Genomic DNA, 17,282 nt, shown 5'->3' with positions numbered 1-17,282 from the left:
TATTAGAAACACAGGGATTGGCAAACCACTTTTGATGGAAGGCTCTTGTGCTTAACAGCTCAATGACACAGTACCTTATATTGTGGCAAACTTGCCTTGTAGACGAAACTATTTTTATGGAACTTTTTGTATCTTCTGGTTTTCTATAAACCCTAGCTGCACTACTGATCGTACACAAAACTGACCAACATATTTACTTTTGAAAGTAGCTTCTATGTGCAATCAGAAGAAACGTGTGGTTCTTAGAGGTCTTATGGTTAATGGACTGGTATTGCCTTTGAAAGCTGTGTTGAAATGTGTCAAACCCAGATAAAGAACCCTGAAGCACAGTTTCTGCATTAAGAAAAAAAGCTTTCATTTATTAAGAGTAATACATCGACTTGATCAGACAGGCAAAACTAATAAGCAATGTTTAACACCTACTTGTCTAACACCTACTTGTCACTATACTTAGTGGTAGCAGCAGCAGTTGGGCTCAGCTTCACCTATCAAACTTGCTGGTCTCTACTATGAAAAGAACAGATTTATACAGAGGGGCCAAAAGCACCTGGCGATCTTTAATCACCCATCTGAAAATCCTTTCATTGTCTAGCTAGTTTAGTTGAAAAGCTGAGGTATGGGCACATTCTGCATATGTTAGCAACCATACACTTCATATTCATCTGGGATTTGGCTGCACAAGTATAATGCTGGCAACGGTCTTATCAGTCCTCTCGCATGTCCTGGCAGAACCAAGCAAGGTAATGGTAAATTCAAACCATTCACATGGTAAAAATCAGTTTTCATGTAAGGAATTAGTTGGATCCAAGGGCTGTTGCATCACATCAACCTAACCATCTTCCTAGGATGAAGACTGAAAGCATTAAGTCTTTACCACACACATGACAATCTCCTACCTTCCGAGTTAAATGTTAATGCAGCTGAAGCTACTTATGGAGAAACAGCAGTTTCTTTATAGCCAGTATTCAGCACCCTATCTAACATCTAACCCAAAAGCCCCATGTGTGCTCTGCTGAGCATATGCTGCAATTCAGCTTCCCTATCCTGGTCAATATTAAGGGACTTTCTTTGGGCAATTATCTCCCCTATGGGGCATTTCAGTCCTATGGTGACCTACAGAATTCCTACCATGAATTACTGCATCAGAGCAGTTCTGGCATTTAGTTCCATGCAACAGACTGGTGCAGATGTAACACTGTTCTACCTACCACCGATAAGCAATTGGCAGCAGGCTACAGAATCTCACACGTCTCCCCCTAACTTTGTTTAACTGTTGAGTTGGCATTGAAATCAGAGCCCACGTCTATCTTGCTTAACCACGGTGAAACAATCAGCAACGCATCTGAACCATCCGTGCTTTAGAAACTGACATTTACGTAACCCTGTGTGAATCACAGCTTGGCCCCCAGTCTACCAGGACATGTAACAAGAAGCTTAAGGACAGTTCAACTTTAATTTTGGTTTTAAACAGATCCTGCACAAACCATTTGTAGGGTTGCAGCTGCAGCTGCTAGATTTACTTTGAAAGGCAATTCAGGAGAAAAAGTGTCCTGTAGAATTTATCCTTGCTGGTTACGGGAACGCCTATATTCCAGCTCTAGGAAAATGTGCAAATGAAATGCATCTTGATTTATCCTGTTGGGAAAGAGGGTGTTGAATTAACAAATATGAATGCAAGTCATCCTGGCCCAATACCCTCCTCTTTCTTTAGCTCTCAAATGTAACACAACAGTAACATGCTGGGTGTCTTTAGCATTTGGAGAATCTCAACAGTCCTTATGCCTGCAAACACAGGCTTAAAAGACTATGAGAGCTATAATTAGCAGCAATCTTAGCCCAGGGAGGTTTCCAGTTGTCAAAGAGCAAAGCTCTCTCCTCAGCAAAATTATACAAAAAAATTTATATATGCAGAATTTAGTTTTTAACTTTCTTTTAGCAAAGCAGACTTAAATCCTGAATACGAGATCTCTTATTAGTGCTGCTCTAAATTTGGTTGACTGCTTTTTTATTATTAAAGCCAACTCTACCACAAGGTATTTAACTAGAGACAATGTTAGAAAAAGTCACAATCTACGTAAGAACAGAGAAGAGATTACAAAAGAAAAACAGAAAAAGAATTACTGCTTCCACTAGAAAATACCCTTTCAATTTTCATCCTGAATGCATGAGTATAAGAGGGGAAAAGCTTCCTATACATCCAGTAACCTGATCAGAGAACAGCATACACAACTTGTTCCTAATAGCCACCAGTTTCCCACTACCTTACTTCTCTAATATTGTGCCATTATTTACTGTTTGCCTTTAAAAGCCTTGAATTACCTGTATTTTTCGCTCTATAACACGCACCCAACCATAACACGCACACAGTTTTTAGAGGAGGAAAACAAGGGAAAAAATATTCTAAACAGTGGATGTATGATTTTTGTGGTTCATGCTGTGGCCACAGACATGTGATCTGACAGTGAGTTTGGAGTAGCCCAATGCAAAAATCCTGAGGATCCATGTGGATCCATGCTTTGTAACCACATTTTTGCACCACTGCGGCCCCAGGCAACAGTGGGTGCGTGATTTTTTTGGTGCAAGATGTAGGCATGGACATGCTATGTGATCTGATGGTGAATTTGGGGTGAGCCAGTGCAAAAATCCTGAGGATCCATGTGGATCCGTGCTTTGTAACCACGTTTTAAGTGGGGACGGAAGGAAAAGCACTCAAGGGACAAGGAGCACGCGTGGGGTGTGTGGAGGAGGATGCTGCTAATAATGCAGAAGAGGGGTTTAAGGGGAGAAGAAGCACGCGTGGGGTGGGTGGAGAAGGATGCTGCTAATAATGAAGAAGAGGGGTTTAAGGGGAGAAGAAGCATGCGTGGGGTGGGTGGAGAAGGATGCTGCTAATAATGAAGAAGAGGGGTATAAGGGGAGAAGGCTCCTCTCCTCTCCCACTTTGCTCCTTTAAAGCAAGCAGGCTATGCTTTTCTCCCTCCTCCCCGCTTATCCCTGGCTTAGCGAGCTGAAACTCTGCTGCTATTTAGCGAGCTGAGTGGGGAGGAGAGAGGGACAGAGAGCCTGCTTGCTTTAAAGGAACCAACCGGACAGGTTCCTCTCCTCTCCTGCTTTGCTCCTTTAAAGCAGCAGGCTCTCTGTCCCTCTCTCCTCCCCACTCAGCGGCTCTTCTCCCGCTTTGCTGTTTCAAAGCGAGCCACGGAGGAGGGAAGGAAGGGGAACCATGGATCCTCTGCTCACGACTGCAGCAGATTCCCCCCCCCCCCCGCCATCCGTAGGCATTCCCTCCATAACACGCACAGACATTTCCCCTTACTTTCTAGGAAGAAAAAGGTGAGTGTTATGGTGCAAAAAATATGGTAAATGGAGTAACATCCCATAGGAGAATTTGCACCTTAAACCAAAAGGTTTAAGCCTGAAATTGCCCACTGTAATGGAGAAAAAAGACTTAGCAGTGGTTACACATCATCATGGCTGCATCCTGTCTCCGGGATCAGAGACTGCAAGCCTCTGAATGTCTGTTACTGGGGAGCTGGATACCCTTCAAGACCTCCAGAAGCATCTGATTGGCCGCTCTGGGAAGTTTTAATTCACTGCAGCTACAGATTGGATTATCTCTACAGCTGCTTACTTGACAAACAGTCTGGTTTCCTAGAGAAATTCAAGTTTGCCTTAACACTCACCTATACTTTGGGAATTATGCCATCGTCACTGGCAACCATTTTTTCTGCTTGGCGATGAATTCAGGAACAATTCAATGTATCTATGCTCTGTAGGAGAGAAGAACAGCTTTAACTTTCCGTTCATGCTTTGAAATGTTTGTGCAGGAAAAGTTTATGCAGCAATGCATATCACTTATCAAGCACTACATGCCACCATTTACCTGATACCTACATTACTGACCTCAGTTTTTCCAGAAAGCCAGTTTACAGCAGACACAGCTGCTTAAAGTGGTCCCTCCACAGCTGTGTAGTAACTTCTGGAACTGCAAATAAATGGTTTTCTCTACATCCACTCACCCCGGCAAAGCAGCTTGCAACTGGGATGACCAAAAGCGCAATCAAAACGTTTTTTCCCATTTGCTCCACTGCAAGATCTCTTGCTCTCTCTAACTATTTGCAAAACTGGATCATCTGAATGCTTCTGGAATCTTTTCTTATACTGACTCAAGGCAGGTGTGGGAAGGGCAAAACAGAGAACCTGTCATCTTTCTGTTCCCGGCAGTTTACATCAGAGGAGGACGTCTTCGCAAGGAATTTTTAAAGTAAGGAAAAAATATGTACCTTCTCAAAGAGCTCTTGCTATATACAACTTCTGCTTCTGGTTTGACACTGCTGTGCCTCAGCAGTCCCCTTCTAATCCTGTGTCCCCAGGGAAAATGCAGAAGTTCCACTTACGCACGTTCGACCTGTTCTTGGCCATGGCTGCAATCGCATCTTCGTGTGTCTCAAAGTGAACATCCGCTTCTCCCGTTGCTTTCCCGCTTGAATTATATTCCATAGTGATCCTCACCGGTTTCAGGGGAGCAAAGAACTTTAAAGAAAGGCATGTGGGGTGAAAGTCAAGATTTAATTATCAAAATCTGAAAACCAAGACCGAGCAGAAGCAGTGGAATTACTGTTCTATATTTGAGACTAGCAGTAATGTGTTAAAAAGTCTTAGCTGCTGTCCAGACATAATAAGCCAAATTGCTTGTTGCACAAAACTGGACCTGTTCCACAACTGAAGCTTACACACTTTGCACTGTCATCAAAAAGCTACTTTGGACATGTCCTGCTGAATTTTTTACTTGTTTTCTTAAAAAGTGCAGACCATGCCGTCCCCAAAACTGCTTTTAAAAAGGTCCTCAGTTCAGAAGCTGTTCACCGTGTGAGACTGATGTTAAAGAAAGATCATCTCCACTCTCTTTTCATGTACAACAAAGTGGTTCTGAGCATTTTCCTAAAGGCCAGGAATCAGTCACAATCAAGATGGGGAGCCTAATTAGTACTGAAGGAGTAACAGGCCAATAAGCTGTTGAATGTGAATATTACAGTGTTACCATTCACTGTCTCAATCCTCTCGAAGACTTAAACGTTGAAATAATATTCTAATGTGCTCTTGATTTTCCTGGTGGCACAAGCTTATTGGGAACAGGTCACAAGTAGTGGCATTCAGGAGAGAAATGCAGGGATGAATAAGTTTTAGCAAATTGTTTGCAGAACTGCTTCAGGCTAATCAGGACTTGTAAGTTTCGGTGACTGACAAAAGCTAAAATTCCCATTTTGAAGGATAAATACAGCAGTTCCTAATAAAATTGTTCAGGATATTTTAAATGATCTTACCCCTACGTACATTTATAATATCTTGTGCAGTTGCTTGAAATGGCAGACCCCTCAAATGAACAAAGTGAAGTGAGGAGAAACTCCCAGACTCCGACACATCCCGAGGCTTTTCAAATGCTTGCTTAAAAACTTCTGTAAGGTAAACAAGGTCAGAATGAATGTGTGCAAATTACAACTGTGTCCTGTCTGCCTCTCTCCAACATGTGGAGGACATAAAGAGGCAGGTCAAAGATGTCTCAAATGATAAGTATTGTATGGACTTACCATTTTCTTTATCACTTTCATACGTAGCAGTCGGTCTTAAGGCCTCATTCAACTCACTTTCGTCAAAAACAGATTCGGAATCTTGTTTCAGAGTGGGATAGCCCATCATCTTGCCCCGGAAAAAGCCATTGTGGGTTCGAATTTCACTCTTTTGGCTTGGGAATATTTCTATGTATCTATAATGGGGTTTTTTTTTAAGTGAGAAGAGTTAGATCAGGATTGATATTTACCAAATGCACAAAGGCTCAGTTCAGACAGCAAGCTCCTGCACTACTTTTGCAAAAACCAGAAACAGACAGACAGAGGAATGTATTCAAATCTACATAAGAACTAAACCAGAATGTAAACCCAGGTCTGTCACATCCAAACCACAATTAACCTATGTGTTGAAATTATGGCTTACAGGGAAAGTTCAAGCCTTCGTTTGCCAGCTCAGATATAAGAGCAAATAGTTAAATGCAAATGCAGAGAAAACTGGAGCGTACGAGGGGATGAGGGAGCATACAAGCTCAATGTTCATTCATGTAATGCAAAACCATTATTTATTACATGTGAACTAATTCAGAGTATTTTCTCTCTCTCATTTATTTTCTTGACAAGCTTATAAAGCAAGTCAATATTATTATTCTCATTTAAAATGACAACTGGAGCAGAAGATAAGGCTCTGTTGAAATCTACCATGTGAAATCCATGACTGACACCAGAACTCAAACCCAGGTTTCTCCAGTCTAATATCCTCTGCTAGCTACTTAAACATACAATACTGGAATGTATATACAGTGGTAACTCGGGTTAAGTACTTAATTCGTTCTGGAGGTCCGTTCTTAACCTGAAACTGTTCTTAACCTGAAGCACCACTTTAGCTAATGGGGCCTCTTGCTGCTGCTGCGTCACCGGAGCACGATTTCTGTTCTCATCCTGAAGCAAAGTTCTTAACCCGAGGTACTATTTCTGGGTTAGCGGAGTCGGTAACCTGAAGCGTATGTAACCTGAAGTGTATGTAACCCGAGGTACCACTGTATGTAGGTACATACAATCACCCTCTCTCAAGTCCTGTCCCTCCTTACAACAATCAATTCAGCATAATGTTTTGATTGGAGGAGACAGCATACACCCAACTTCCACCTGCTTTTTTTTTTTTAAGTTTCTGTTTTAAAAATATATATCTTCCAAGAGAAACATACCGGCTCCCAATTTCCTCCTTATGCTTCAACAAGGCTTGATTAGCCATCTCAGGGGTAGCAAACACCACAAATGCTTCTCCCGTTTTCCTTCTTCCCCTCTGGTCCATAACAAATGTTATGTCGACTATAGTCAAACCTGCAAGAGAAGGCATTTCAGTAGTAGCAGGGCACATTTTGCTCTGTTCTTCCTAAGAGGAGCAAAACGTGAACTCACGCTCCATGATAAAATTGCACACCAAAGGCTGCCTTAAATATAGTGGCACTAACACTTTAGCACTTGGTTCTTGTACAATTTACAAACTGACGCAAAAATGTTATGGATCAGTCTCAAGAGCCTGAAGCTAAACATACATGAAACAAAAGACTCTCCTGTTTCTACCTGCATCCCTTTTGACCTGCTCCCATTGAATTTAAATACACACACACACACACACACACACACACGATACCCAGGAGGCCCCCTAGGGCACTTGTTCATACAGCACAAAATTAGATAAAGCAGATTCAATATGATGGTATGTCCAGCTTTGGTTCACTGCCAGGTGTCAGATTAAACCTAAATGTGAAACAATGCATCCATTTAATTCTACCCTGTGTGACAAGATATCACCACCACTAAAAACAATTTTCTGAATTATTCTGATACTTGACTCTTCTGGAAAAGAACAATTCCACTAATGCTATCAGACCATCCTTGTATTCTCTTTATCAGAATTCTTCCTGATCTGAAAAAGAATTTACTCATAATTCTTCCTGATCTGAAAACAAGGGGTTTCTAGTTATATCTAAACCTGCTTCTGCATTTTCCCCACCCCTCTGAGTTAACTTTTCCTGCTCACCCTAGAAACCCCATTTGACATCTCCATACCAGGTGTACAACAAACAAGATTCTTCTAAGGTGATTTTTTAAAAAAATCCCCATTTCATTAGACGACACAGGCTCACAATCACTTGCTCACAGAATCGCTACTCCACGCAGAATCACCTGAGAAGAACTCAGAAATATCCATTTCATTGCAGCTGTAGGGAAGGCCTCTCAGTCTCACCACTCCATCGTTTGTCACAGATGTTGAACTGGAGTGCAAGCTCTTCATGATGGCATCAACATCCTCATTATGTATTTCAAAAACTGCAGTGGGGAAAAAACCCACAAGAGTTTTTTTGAATAGTGCGGTGAATAGTTGAATAGTGTGATGAGTTCTTGAATCATACTTAATCCTGAGCAAAAAAAGCAGCTTACCTTCCACATAACGCTGACCCAGATATCTTCTGTGCTTGTCCAAGGCGTTTTGCACATCCTGTTCTGACTCCAGTTCAACCAAAGCATCTCCTCTGCGTTTGCCATCTTGGTTTAAGAGGAAGTGGATGCCATTCACACCATTTCGAATCTTGCTGCCTACAAGGTTATTAAGCAGGCAGATGAAGGAACTTCAGGTGCCTTCTTTTCTGATTCAGATGCAACGGGACATTTTGATGTTTCATACCAGAATGCCACTAAATTCCCCTACACCAAAGGAACAAGGCCTGAATGAGGTAGCCCTATTTGGATGACTGTCCAGTATCTCCAGGGTTGTATTAAAAGCTCCAAGGATTCAACAACTCCACTCAGCTACAGAACTGGGAATTCAGTATGTTGGCACATCTACTGCTGCTTTTAAAGATGCTCTTCCATGGTGTGCCAAGTTACTTATAAACCCTCTGCGCTTATTAAAACATATAACAATGATTAATTGCTTTAGCCAATGAGTACGCCTAGGGAATTGTGAGCTTCTGGAAATAGCCATTTTACAGGCTCCACAACCAGGAGAAGCTCTACAGAAATGTAGGCGATCAATACAGTTCTGAACAGATTCAACAGAAGTACACATATTGTGCCAGCATGGAAATCTAAACTTAATTAATTGGTTAGCCAGAACTCCTGCATAGTTCAATTCAGCATATGTGCCTCACATTAGTGTATGCAGCCTTATTTACTGGAAACATTTTTATCCTGCTCTACAGCTGGAAAGGCTCTCAGAGCTGCTTAGAGATCAATACAAACAAAGATGTTCCCCGCCCTCTCATTGGCGTGGGGGAAGCTGCCTCCTCCTAAATCAAGTAAATAAATAAAAATACTTAACTAAAAGTAGAAATTGTAGAAAGATTTTGACAGATTTTTCTGAGCACTTGGGGTCAAAGGAAAGTAATTTAAAACAACTGTTGTTGAGACGTTTCATTCTGAATCTGCTAGACAAAGCCAGACAGAGGATGGTGACAGGTGGGTGTCCTGCCCCCCACAACATAAATCCTGGCTGTGCCCATGTGCCCTCTGGCTGAAAGAGACAAACTGCTTTAAGTGCATTGCCTCTCCCTCCTGGCAGCCCCAGTTCTGACCAGCCTCCCTGCCCCCCAATAAAAAACCCAAACATGCAACATTAAAGCATGCATTTTATGTGATTTGTAGTCCAGACCCTTAGCCACGTCACCATGTGGGTTGGTCAGGGGGGGAAATGAAATTACCTGAAAAAAAGTTGAGAACATCTTCCTCGGTGCAGGAGTAAGGCAGACCCTGGGCCCGAATAAGATACACATCATCTTCCTCGCCACGTGACTTAGTTGGAGATGGGTCATACTCTGAGAGAGGCGGATATTCATCATGAAATGGAGGGCTGTGCTCCTTCAAAGAGAGAGTTGTCGTTTCAACATTATATTTGTAACTAAGCATATAATCAGGGCACAATTTATGAGTCAGGAATATAGGTATCTGCCTCATGCCGAGTCAAACTATTGGTCCATTTAGTTCCGTATTATCTAGACCGGGGTGGGACCCATGGACCTATTTAGGCCTGTGAGGTCATTTCAGCCAAGCCATGCCCACCTTCCCTACACCTGATGCCATACACTGGAGGAGCACTACTTGCAGGGCTTCTTCCGCACATGAAATCAGCCGATTGCTTGCAAGGTTTGTTTTCAAATCACATGGGCAAAAATAGGTCACCTGACATCACTGCAATGTGACAAGTGGACTGAAGCATCCTGTGCATGTCCCATGCAGGGACCAGATTGCTTAAAAAGCACATGTGATACCCTAACATGGCTCTGAGGCATGTCCTCATTATCACAAGTGTGTCTCTTCAATGGGATGGGAAATTTTCTCAGCACCAAGGTGAAAACACATTATGATCTGGATGATGAAAAGAGTCTATGTTACATATTTGCTGAGAGATATAATAAATAAATAGATTATTATTATTAATATAATTTGAAAGGAAAGCAGAACTGAAGGAACAAGGGTGGCATCCTTGATTACTTCAAATGACTCTCAATCAAGAATGTGGATTACAATTGCTGCTTTAATCTTAAGTATGCGCAAAGAGTGGGGAAAAATAAACTTTCCTCAGTTACTAGGACCACGTGGTGAAGCAATGGGTACCTAGCTGAATTTGGATGTTTTCCCTTAAACATCTGAGGGCCAGGGTTAGTCAACAATTAGGTGAGATTGAGGACTCAGCTATATAGCTGCAAATAAAATGGTTTAAGTGTGTCTGAAGTGCAATATGAAATGTGACACTAGATGGTGAGCCTTATGGGAAATTCAATGCATTTCTAAAAACACTTTTTAAAAAAAGCATTTTCAGAACAGTTTTTATACCCACCTCACTCACATACTGGCAAATCTAGGCTGCCCAGTTATAGCTGATTGGGAGGTCTTGTGCAACAAACTCATTTCTCCAAAAGATTTGATTTTTGGTAATAAGCAAAAAACTGGAAAAATGCACTGGAAAGTGCTGGATAACACTTGCTTTGATGCAACTGCCATCTAACTTCCCCACAAACAAGTCAGAATGATGCCCACTGAATGATCATGTCTTCCAATCTCTCTGCAAACAAATCCAACAAACCTATTCAAAAAATAGGTTGTCTGGAAGTACCTCCAGTGTTAGCAAAGCATATTTCCATCAATTCATGAATTGGGTATGTTAGAGATAAAGGCTCCTAACAAAACTGGTGGATGAAGAAACAAGAAGGCTGCACGGCTTTCTCCAGAATTTGGAATATTAGTTAGAGATGTGGGTAGGGAACTGGGATCTATTACTTATTTAGTTATTAATTTATATGCCATTCTTCCTTCCCAAGGTGTTCAGGGTAGCACCCTCACATTAGGGGGGTCACAGCTAGGCAGCCAGCAGTGCTGTTTTTTGCATGGCCAGCACCATACTTCCACGTGTCCAGCCACTAAAACCCTGAGGCTTCTCCTTCTCCTGCCATGCCAGGTCAGAAGTAGGACTCCAGTACGCAAGGTCCCTTTCCCATCCAGCAGATCCCCTCTCCCCACCTCACCCCAAATGTAAGAATGCTCAAGAAGCTTCTGTAATATCACAGAAACTGTTGTCTTCTCGTTGCACTAGAAAGGGCAATGGGGCGACCTGAAAACCCAGCAAACAGCACCCAGGTTTCCTTCCCATCTGGTCTGCTCCAGGAGAGAAAGAACACAGAATAGCATGGTCAGAAGGACCACCCTCAAGCAGCTTGGCTGGGGAGAGAATCCCCAAACCTGCTCTGGCTACATAATCCAGTCACCTCTGCAGCTGCAGTTTAGGAAGACAAGTGGTTTCTTCCCAGTCCTTCAGAATACAATACAGCTTCACCCTGGGAAATAGGGGTGGGGGGGTGGGGAGCTTCTTTGTTGGGAAGAGCAGGCAATAGCTCAGGGGTCAGCAACCTTTTTCAGCCATCCCTCAGACCATGTGGTTGGCCCGACCATATTTTGGAAAAAAAATATGAACAAATTCCTATGCCCAACAAATAACCCAGAGATGCCTTTTTAATAAAACCACACATTCTACTTGTGTAAAAACACCAGGCAGGCCCCACAAATAACCCAGAGATGCAGTTTAAATAAAAGGACACATTCTACTCATGTAAAAACACGCTGATTCCCGGACCGCCAGTGGGCCGGATTGAGAAGGCGATTGGGCTGCATCTGGCCAATGGGCCTTAGGTTGCCTACCTCTGCAATAGCTGAAAGCAGCAACCCCCCAGAGGTCTCAAAGGACAGGATCACTCTGGACATCACAAAAAAGCTTCTCCCATAACTTGGATCGAAATGCTACCCCCCCAAAAAAACAACAACCCTGTTACAAGGCCTCTACACCAACGCGAGTCTTTATTTGCGTTCCTGTGCTTTTAACTTCTTGTATGTTTCAGATTCTGGCTGTGTTCTTTTTTCCTTTTAGTGACGATATCACTGTTTCATCTTGCAAGATGCAAGATCTTGTGCAAAGCGCTTTTGAGGGTTTTTTGTCGTACAGCCAAGTGGCATATAAACCTCAGGAAACCACCCAGACCAATAACATCAGTTTAAAAGGTACCCCTGCCCGTACGGGCCAGTCCTGACAGACTCTAGGGTTGTGAGCTCATCTCACTCTAGAGGCCGGGAGCCAGCGCTGTCCGCAGACACTTCCGGGTCACGTGGCCAGCCTGACGAAGCTGCTCCGGCGAACCAGCACCAGAGCAGCACACGGAAACGCCGTTTACCTTCCCACTAGTAAGCGGTTCCTATTTCTCTACTTGCACCCGGGAGTGCTTTCGAACTGCTAGGTTGGCAGGCGCTGGGACCGAACGACGGTACCGCACCCCGCCGCGGGGATTCGAACCGCCAACCTGACGATTGGCAAGTCCTAGGCGCTGAGGTTTTACCCACAGCGCCTCCTGCGTCCCCCTAACATCAGTTTGGGGGAGCAGTATTTTGGCTTTGTGTGTGTATGAATATATGTACGTACAGTGGTGCCTCGCAAGACGAAATTAATTCGTTCTGCGAGTTTTTTCGTTCTGCGAGTTTTTTTGTCTTGCGAAGCACCACTGTGTATTGACAGTTTCCCATAGGAATGCATTGGCGGTTTTTAAAAAAAGGCGCAAGACGTTTCGTCTTGAGAAGCAAGCCCATAGGGAAATCCATCTTGCGAAGCAACTCAGAAAATGAAAAACTCTTTCGTCTTGCGAGTTTTTCGTCTTCCGAGGCATTCGTCTTGCGAGGTACCACTGTATGTATGTGTGTGTGTGTATGCGCATGTGTGTTTGTGTGTGCACGTGTGCATAAGTGAGCAAAAGGAAGCTGAAGCTACACCGTCCACAGAGAGCCCGTCCCAATTCCCACTCAGCCATAAGGTACGTGGGGTGACCTTGGGCCAGAGTCTGTCTCCGTCACCCCCCCCAGCCCACCTCAAAAGGGCCGTCGCTAGGATAAAAAAAGGCACCACCCGCCCTGCAAATGCGCGAACACGATCCCCTGTCGAAGGCGGAGTGGGGTGGGGAGAGAAAAACACCGCAAAGTGGTACAGAAACGAAATAAACAGCATTTTCCTCACGCGCACACTTTGGGGAGGCTGTGTGTGTGGAGACCCATTTCCCAAAGGCGCCCCTAAGTATTGGGGGGTGGCGGTTCCCCGTTTCCCCTCCCCTCAGGAGGGCCCTTACCTGGCTGTAGCATCTCCCCGCGAGGTCCGGAGGCAGCAGCGAGCTCCTCAGGGCGCCGAAGCCGGGCAGAGGCCCGGCGGAGCTGGCGAACCCGCGGCTCTGCGTGGCTGCCCCGAGCAAGAACAGGAGACGGCGGCGGCCGGAGAGGCCGAGGGAACCGGAGGAGGAGGAGGCGGAGGAAGGGGCGGCTGAGGAGGAGACTGAGGCGGCGTGGCGCAGCGGCAGGCAGGCCGCGCCGGTTTGGCGGCAACTGCTGCAGCTACAGCCGCAGCCCCGGAGCAGCGCGCCCAGCACCCAGCGCGTCCCGGCCATGGGAGGAGGCGGAAGCCCCGGCGTCGTCGTGGTGGTCTCCTCGGCTGCCGCTGTCGTCGCCGCTACGAAAGCCTGAGGCACATGCGCGGCGGCGGCAAGCGGCCTGCAGCGGAGCCACGGCGGGCAGGGAGGAGCTGCGTCAGGAGGTGGCATCCCAGGAGGCCCCTCGCTCGGCCCGCCCCTCACGCCGAGGCCGAGGCTTGGGCCTTGCGTGAGGGAACTTGGGAGGCGGGAGGGCCTTGCTCCTGGCAGGCGCAGTGCGGCCTAGCGCTGTGAAGGGGACTCGGTTCTCCTCAGAGCGGGTTTATTTGGGGGGTGGGTGGGCTCAGGAGAGGACTTCCCCCCGCAGCTTTGGGTAAGGGGGTCGACCACTAGAAGGCCCTGTTGGGCCCCAACACCTGAGGAAATCGTGCAATGGTAGAGTTGGAAGTAAGGGAGCCAACGCAGACTGAGACCCTACCTGCCCGCAGACTGTCTCGCCAGAGTGGTGCATGCTCTGGTTATCTCCCATTTGGACTACTGCAATGGGCTCTATGTGGGGCTACCTTTGAAGGTGACCCGGAAACTGCAATTAATCCAGAATGCAGCAGCTAGACTGGTGACTGGGAGCAGCCGCTGAGACCATATAACACCAGTCCTGAGAGATCTGCATTGGCTCCCAGTACGTTTCCAAGCACAATTTAAAGTGTTGGTGCTGACCTTTAAAGCCCTAAAAGGCCTCGGTCCAGTATACCTGAAGGAGCGTCTCCACCCCCATCGTTATGCCCAGACACTGAGGTCCAGCGCTGAGAGCCTTCTGGCGGTTCCCTCACTGCGAGAAGCCAAGTAACAGGGAACCAGGCAGAGGGCCTTCTCGGTAGTGGCACCCGCCCTGTGGAATGCCCTCCCGCCAGATGTCAGAGAGAAAAATAACCACCAAACTTTTAGAAGACATCCGAAGGCAGCCCTGTTTAGTGAAGCTTTTAATGTTTAATAGGTTATTGTATTTTAGGGTTTTGTTGGAAGCCGCCCAGAGTGGCTGAGGAAACCCAGCCAGATGGGCGGGCTATAAATAATAAATTATTATTATTATTAGGGGCCAAGGTCCCTTTGTGATCCCCCCTCAATAAAATATTTGAGGGAGCCGGGCCCCCACCCCAGAGTTGATGGCATTGCCATTCAAAGGGTGTGTGTATCTTGTGATGGATTAGGTGGTGCGGGGCTTACCTGCCCCCCCAATAGTTTACTCAAGTTGGCACCCCTGGTTGGAAAGGACCTCAAGGGTCACTTAGCCAAAAAAACCCCCAAGATAATGCAGGTTTGTTTGTAGGGTGCTGAAGGGCCTTTGCTTGACTGATGCTGGATTAGAAGGTGCATTTCTGTTTGAGGACGCCTCCGATTTGGGTAGTCGTTCAAAAAGTTTAAACTGCCAACAAGAAGATTAGTACTTCCGCTAAAGCGAAAAGCAAATGACAACATTGGATATACAATTCCAAAACCATGAAATGAGCTATACAGTGGTACCTCGGGTTAAGTACTTAATTCGTTCCGGAGGTCCGTTCTTAAACTGAAACTGTTCTTAACCTGAAGCACCACTTTAGCTAAAGGGGTCTCCTGCTGCCGCCGCGCTGCCAGAGCACAATTTCTGTTCTCATCCTGAAGCACAGTTCTTAACCTGAGGTTAACTATTTCCTGAAGTGTATGTAACCTGAAGCATATGTAACCCGAGGTACTACTGTATATTAATGCTGGTGGTCAACAAAAGAGGTTTAAAGACTGTCTCAAGGCAAATCTAAAAAAAGTAGTATAAACACAGAGAACTGGGAAACACTGGCCTGCGAGAGCTCTAGTTGGAAAACAGCCTTTACCAAAGGTGTCATGGGCTTTGAAGACGCTCAAACTCAGGACACAAGGGAGAAACGTGCTAAGAGGAAGGCACACTTGGCAAATCCACACTGTGATCCACTCTTGCCTGGAAACCAATGTCCCCACTGTGGAACGACATGTTGGTCCAGAATTGGACTCCACGGTCACTTATGGACTTACTATTAAAACCGTGTTTATGGAAGACAATCTTACTCAGCTATGAGTGATCGCCAAAGAAAATGATTCGCTTAACAAGTCATCTCCCCCTCCCCCATCTCAAAATAGACCTTAAAAGAGTACATACCAAATCTGTAATTGCACATTTTTACAGTTTTTATGCTACCATGTGTGGCTGTCTAATAATCAACTTTTTATTGGTTCACAAAGCCTGAAAAAGACATATCGCAGCCAAAGGGTTTTGTGAACCTTCAGCTCTATGGCCATTCCAGAGTAATTCGTTATGCCCATTTGGTAGAGTGGATAACCTCAAATGACAGATCTGATTTAGCGTGTCTTAACAGTTTGTGGTTATGTAACACTGCAGTAGACTACCAGAGCTTCCCATACTAGAGTAAGCATCTCAACTGACCCATAACCCTTTTCAGTATGACAATAACCATACGGTAGAAACAATATAATTCAGGTTATATAATTATCTCACATGGCAGTTACTGAGCCAAAATAGTACTGCTGGCTTGCTGCAGTAACAATTGGAATTTACGGTAATATATATTGAAATGCAATATATTTTGAAGAGAATAATAGGTCTGAATTTTTAGGGTATGTTTTATTATGCTTCACTGTGGTTCTCTGCATTTATTGTATTTATCTAATTTTACATTCCAGTCCTAAGCACACTTATTTGGAGGTCAGGCTGATTGATGTCAGTGGAACAGTTTTAAGAAAATGTGCTTATGTTTGCAGTAAAGGGGCATACCCACACAAACAAAAACCAGTGTTTCCATAGAACTCGTCAAGTGGAATGCCAGATCTCAGGGCATTTCACTTCTTCAAGGCTTGGTTAGGTATCTGATCTCTGCTTTGATAAACATTATTCACATGTGTAATAAAGGCAACATATGTTAATCAGGTTCAAGATAGTGATGTAAAAATTAATCTGCTTCATAGTTTGTTCCCAGGTGGGAAAGTTTTACTTGAAATAAAGAGGCAAATGCTGGAACCAAAGGCCCAATAAAAATAGAGATCCTTAATACAGTATTGCTGCAGTAGAACCAATTATTAACAGGCAAAGAACAGTGGCTTCATGGTAGAAAGGTACAGGTTTTTCTGCTACCAGGGAGGTTCCTTGACTTTAATTTCATGTTAATATCTAAAACATTCAGCTATCGCTACTTTACAAAAAGACACACCAAAGAACATTTCTCGGATTAATTAAAAACATCTGATAATCTAGTTCATAAAATAGAGTATTTAAAACAATTTTATTTACAAAAGATATGTATGACCAGCATTTGAATTTCCTGATATTTCTAAAGGTAAAGAAATAACCAGTGGCTTCCCCATTGATTCTTTAAAAAATATTATTATTGTTGTTAATGTACAATGAAAAAAGCCATACATCAAAACTGAACAAAAAACAAGTAGAAATAATAATAAAGTAAAAAACACAAAGCATTATAACAAAAAGAAAAGAGGTCTTTTGACTACAGACCTGACCTCCGGTCTACTCCTTAATTCAATTACATATAACTTATTGCCGGTAAAAACTATTATGGTTTAACTGATTCTTGGTTTTTCTTTTATCTCACATCATTCTTGATACTACTACTACTACTACTGAAATTAGTCAAATGCTGCAACAGAGTGTAAACTTCTGTAATCATTTTTCAAATATATTTTAAAGACTTACCATTTTGAAAGAAATACCTGTTTTGGT

General features: G+C 44.1%; 1 protein-coding gene across 1 annotated transcript; it reads right to left on the bottom strand.

The window, feature by feature from the left end:
- Positions 1-330: 330 nt before the first annotated feature.
- On the bottom strand, positions 331-14,008 carry GRSF1 (G-rich RNA sequence binding factor 1). Its single transcript, XM_083398474.1, has 10 exons — positions 13,229-14,008; positions 9,272-9,428; positions 8,013-8,168; positions 7,758-7,901; positions 6,773-6,908; positions 5,589-5,764; positions 5,335-5,456; positions 4,398-4,533; positions 3,684-3,770; positions 331-1,635 (listed from the first exon to the last, which is right to left on the bottom strand). Exons 1-9 carry the CDS (start codon positions 13,691-13,693, stop codon positions 3,709-3,711), a joined length of 1,554 nt encoding a protein of 517 aa, XP_083254600.1. The 5' UTR covers positions 13,694-14,008; the 3' UTR covers positions 331-1,635; positions 3,684-3,708.
- Between the last annotated feature and the right edge of the window lie 3,274 nt (positions 14,009-17,282).

Source organism: Podarcis tiliguerta (assembly GCF_965153285.1).
Source record: "Podarcis tiliguerta genome assembly, chromosome: 9".
NCBI lineage: Eukaryota > Metazoa > Chordata > Lepidosauria > Squamata > Lacertidae > Podarcis > Podarcis tiliguerta.
Note: the sequence above shows the minus strand (reverse complement) of the source record. Positions and strands in the feature narration are given on the sequence as shown.